This window comes from Hydractinia symbiolongicarpus, chromosome 11, assembly GCF_029227915.1.
Source record: "Hydractinia symbiolongicarpus strain clone_291-10 chromosome 11, HSymV2.1, whole genome shotgun sequence".
Classification (NCBI taxonomy): Eukaryota; Metazoa; Cnidaria; class Hydrozoa; order Anthoathecata; family Hydractiniidae; genus Hydractinia; species Hydractinia symbiolongicarpus.
The window spans coordinates 23,235,061-23,240,549 of record NC_079885.1 but is presented as its reverse complement, the minus strand read 5'-3'; the positions used below and the strand labels follow the sequence as shown (position 1 = coordinate 23,240,549).

The 5,489-nt window shown below is 32.2% G+C and overlaps 1 protein-coding gene across 1 annotated transcript; it reads left to right on the top strand.

Moving 5' to 3' along the window:
* Positions 1 to 855: 855 nt before the first annotated feature.
* Positions 856 to 1,728, top strand: LOC130613557 (serine/threonine-protein phosphatase 6 regulatory ankyrin repeat subunit B-like). Its single transcript, XM_057434884.1, has one exon. It carries the CDS (start codon positions 856 to 858, stop codon positions 1,726 to 1,728), a length of 873 nt encoding a protein of 290 aa, XP_057290867.1.
* Positions 1,729 to 5,489: the final 3,761 nt, after the last annotated feature.

Here is a 5,489-nt window from a genome sequence, read left to right as displayed (position 1 = left end):
AATCGTATTTAAATTGAACTGAGAAAAAATGTGCCGACATAATCAACGCTCCCATAAATTGGGAAAACTAAAATGACAATTCTAAATAGACGTTTTATAATGAGTATTACAATCACAAGAATGTGACAGGGAATAATTCAATTGCACACCTAAACATCACTCAGACATTTCCCTAAATGCATCGAAACAAAAAACATTGCAGTTTTAAACCCCCTTTGTCATTTAATTCAAATCCTTTTAACCAACATTGCTACCCGTGGTATTAAAAGCAGTAATTGCTCTGTTCTAGGAACTGTTGAATAGTTCGGAAGTAACACGTAGCTAACACGGAAAATGTTGTGTTTATCACTAGATTATGTACAAAACAAATTAAATAGTCAGATATGTCGGTATGTACTGCATAAAAGTTTGTTTTTTTACTTTATTCTTAACAATACTTATCCTTAATTACAAACTATCAAAAAAGGGAATTTTATAATCGACTTGATTTGCACTCTTGGTCAAGTTTGTTAAAAGTAAAAGCAGGAAATGAAAGGTAAATATCGCCAAAAGAAATGAAAGCACAGAATACAACTGTGAACTTGAATCAACATATCATGTCTATTAAGTTTTTAATCATAAAAACATTTTTATTGACTATAGCTGACCAATCAGAAACTAGCATAGCCACATGACAACCACTCTTGGCACACAGCTTCAATCCTTACTAGTAAATAATGTCAACAAATTAAGTCACGAATAAAAACCCCATGCTTTTTAGCAATTTGGGTTTTTAATGAGTTAAGTTATGGAATATAAGAGATAGAGATTGAGGGTATAAACAAAAGTTGTTATATGTTGGAGTGGAGTGCAAAGATGGCTAAGCTGCATGAAGCAGTTTTAGAAGGCGATCTCAAAACCATAAAATATTTGATGAGCACTGTATGTGAGATTGATGAAAAAGACGTAAATGGGAACACACCAATTCACTATGCGTGTTACAAAGGATACCGACAAATTGTGAAATATCTTATTCAACATGGTGCTTGCTTGAATTTTCAAAATAATCAGAAGAAAAGTTTGCTCATGATAACTTTGTGTGGAGAGACTTGCAAAAGACGAGCTTGCAAGAAACGCAAGGAGGAAGTGTATGCAATAATCAAATTACTATTGAAGGAAAAGTGCAAAAATATCAATTCAATTGACCATAAGGGTAATACAGCACTGCATGTCGCTGTGGAGAGAGCGACAGTATGTGCAGTAAAAAGAAAATGTATATCATTGCTGATACAACATGGTGCAGATGCTGAAATTGTAAACCACAAGCAACAAACAGCTTACGACATCGCTAAACAAAACCAAGTTATTCAAATACAGGAATTATTCTGGTATGGACTGCCATGTGGTGTGAACTACACAAGCAGTGAAATAAAAAACAAAGACTGCCCGCAAACTCACAAAGACTTAAATATAATTAACGAGGAAGTGACAGAAAAGCATATGTCAGCCATAGAGCAACCCATTCAAAGAAACATGCTTCAACCAATGGATAGTTATGGCTACGCAAATAATGAATGCGGCTGGAATGGAAAGGACTTTGTCGATGAATTAGTGGTGGCTCCGTGTTTTCAGCAATATTCCGTTTGTGGAAATTGTCAGTCGATAATTAATTGTCATCCAGATTATCAATGTTTTGATCAATTCACCAATCAAAACCGATTTCTTCGAAGAGTACCAGGGCAAAAGTAATAGTCATAAATCAGTTATGGCGACACATACTCCGTTACAGAGATCCTATGGGTATTACCACGACGCGAAGTTCAGTGTTGTCATAACATTTCGTGACACTGGAGTAACGAAAAAGCCTTGTGGTTTTTTGTTTGCTTTGTTATTTTTTAATATTTCTAAAAAAGTATTAAATTTACCGAAACTAAAGTTATTGTAATTGCGTATACTCAACAATACAGTGTAAATAGTTCTTACTAAATATAAACAATATAAATATAAATAGTAAACAGTGCACTGAGTATTTAAAAGAATTGTTTTAAATCTGCACACATAAAGTAGGCCAGTTTAATGAACACAAATTGATCATTAGTTTGGTGAGTAATTATTCTTTCAAATTCACAAAGATTTAGCAAAAGTTTCCAGTGTTTTCTTTTGTGTAAACAGAGAAGATCGCGTCTTCTACTTTGTACCTATGCTGTATAGTGCTGTATATATTATTGTATATATTATTGTGTAAAATGTTGTATATATTGTTGTACATATTATCTATATTATAATGCCTGTATACGTCTGTCCGTCCGTCCGTATGTCTGTCACGCAAAATGGTAGCTTAGCTGCGACGGGCGAACCCGTGGATTTTTCCACGGGCTAACGACTAGTTGTATATATTATTGTACATATTGTCTATATCAAAACATTAGTACCTATCTGTCTAATTGTGAGTCAAAATTGTGAATATAATAATCGGGTGCAAAATTTATGTGACCGCCGATATATCGGTAATCTGATTCTTTGCACAATTTTTAAAAGGTTTATAAACACAGTCCTTGTGTAGTTTTCCACAGGTTTTACAGCTAGTTGTATATATCTTCTAACACGTTACTTTATTCTTTTGCCTCTGCTTGGACGTAAATAAAGTACTTAATACATTTTTCATTGTTGTAGTTTATTTTTCTACTCTTTCAAAAGCTTTTTTTCAATGGAGTACTGGTAAAAACACATTTTAAATTTTGTAGCTATCGAAGAACAATCGATATAAGTATCGTTTTTAATAAAAAAGGTTCCTTAATATCGGATTTTATTGAAAAAACCACTTATTCGTCTTTTTTATATGCGTGTATGTATAATTTTATTTATATTACATTTTTTATATTTAATAAAACGTATTATAATTAGATACAAATATACCAAACAAGAATACGTTTCTTCGTTGATTTGATGTCTGCTGTACTGGTTTATTTTTCCTTGCCTTTTTTACTTTCGTTTTCCCTATGTCGTTCCCTCTAAAAATCACTACGTAGATGCAACGCTTTTTGTGTCCGTTACATGAATTAATGAGAAATAAAGTAGATTCTTCCATGGGCATACAGCTAGTCTAAACATAATACTAAAGTATTAAATAAATCGGAAAATCACAGATTACGAATTGCACAAATATTATACAGAAGAAAATTTTTTTTCTTCCTTCACTATTTATGTTGAAAAATAGCACAATCTCTTTCCCACGGTATCTTTTAAAAAAGTGGTGTAACATCCATAAACAGAAAACCAATGTCTAATTTGTGTGTTAAAAACAAAACAAGATGTTCGGACTGCATCCCCCCTCCGTAACCTTTGATTGGCTTGTCCAAATAGAATGAAACTTGGCACACTTATAGTGCGTCATAAAAAAAACAAAATGGTAGCAATAAATTTTTGCTTTGAAAAAGAAATTTAATGTAAAATTGGGAAATGGCCTATTTTAGGCTTGTGTAACGTCATTTCTGATCCACATTACGTTATCATATTATCTTTTTTTTTAACTAGAACATCTAAGACTTTCTACAAGTATGCCAAATTTATCACCCAAGCACAAGTATTTCCAGAATTATAGCCTGCAGACTCCCCTTAATAGCGTTAAAATGTTTTTCAAAAACTTTTTTATCTTCAGCTTGCATTTGTTTCATCCTTTGTTCCTTTTTTTTCGTGTATATTGCATTTTTCTTATTCCTTAAACAGTCATCTATTTCTTCAGCCATAATTATAGCAGAAAATAGGGGAGAGATATCAGAAATTTCAGGATATTTAACTAAAAGAATGTCGGAAAATGTCATGAGAAACGAGGTCACCTTTTGAGTGGACAACTTGTCACGCCTCATACTGGGTGCATTTTTATGAATTAAAAGGTGGTTTTGTTTTCCCTATCTATATCGCAATAACATCACTTTGACCAGACTTTGTTGTTTACTTTAACAACAGTTAACATGTAATTATAATAGACTTTACCTGTTCGTGTGAAGAAAAATATAACAAGAAGCCCTGCGGCTTTAAGATTTCCGTCATTAGCCTGAAAGATTTTGAAATTTAAAGTAGACCTTGAAAACGGAGAATTATGGGGTAAACAAATCACGAGTATCACGATTCTTAACTATTTTTGTAACTAACCTGCAATGTTAAAATACAACTCAATAGATAAAAAATAAAAATTTTACATAGCTATATGAAGTATTCTAAAATAACAATTAAAACTTTAACCGGATATTTTAAAAAGTGATCAGGAAAATTCTGGAAATTCCAGAATACAAATTTTGCTATGTAGAAACTTAACGATTCGAATATAATAACTTCTGAACGAGCTCAATTTGAATGATGAAGTAGTTCATTGTTTATTAATTCAGCAATAAATACATATTAGCATTTCAGTATTTAGGCCTTCAAAATTTACTCTCCTGTTTTTTCAATTTTTTCAAAATGGTGATGGTGCATGCTTTGATAACAGCTGATCTGAAAAAGAAAATACGTTTTAAAAATATGAAACAAGAATACAATTTAACCATAAACTGCATTAAAACCAGGTTGTTTAAATATTGTCTCTTTTTTAACCTCTCTTTGCCTCTTTGATTTAAAAAGGGAATTTAATACAAAGATACAAATCCATGCGATGTGATGCACAGGTATATTTCTTAAGATTTTTAAAAATCAAGTCATTTCTAGAAATCTTAGAAAAATATTTTGTGATACTTTGGGTTGATCTCAAGAAAGATTTTCAAGCAAATTAAGCACAAGGAGAACTGGTAATTAGCCAGTAACAGAATAGTTAGCCGTTTTCAATGGCGCCATGGCTTGGTGGTTATAACTCTGGCACTTTGTGCGGGAGATCGGGGTTCGATTCCCCTTGGTGGCAATTCAATATTATGCTACCATAGCCCCGGACTAGGACTCCCTATCAAAGCTATGACCTTTCCTGGAAATAATAAACAGGATTAGTAAGGCTAGCCATATAAAATATACAGACATTTTATTTATCTATGCAGAATAATTATATATACGGTGCGTACAGTATAATTAGCCGCTTATACAGCTACTTATACGATATATCTTTTTACTTAAATTTTCACTTTTCTTCGTTATCAATCTCCCCATAGCCATCTATATTTATATAGATCAACATAAAGTTGTGCCTCAATTAAAACCAGGAAAAAGAACAAGAAACGATTTTACAAAAAAGATATAATTTTACTGTAGCTAGCAGTACATATGTCGTCTATATTATTAAACAACAAAACTATTCTGATTTCAAGAAAAAACATGGAAAAGACGCAGTTAGCTGTAAAGAACACAAAGAAGCTTTTAACAGCTAATTATACTAGGCGTAGCATCTAATTATACTGCATCGGCTAACTATATATTGTTACAGGTTAATTATCAGTTCACCGACTGCTCAGTGTAAGCAACAATAAACTTTTGTCACGTTTCGACAACTTTTCTTCCACAAATATTAAAAAAATCCTGTGCGAATATTT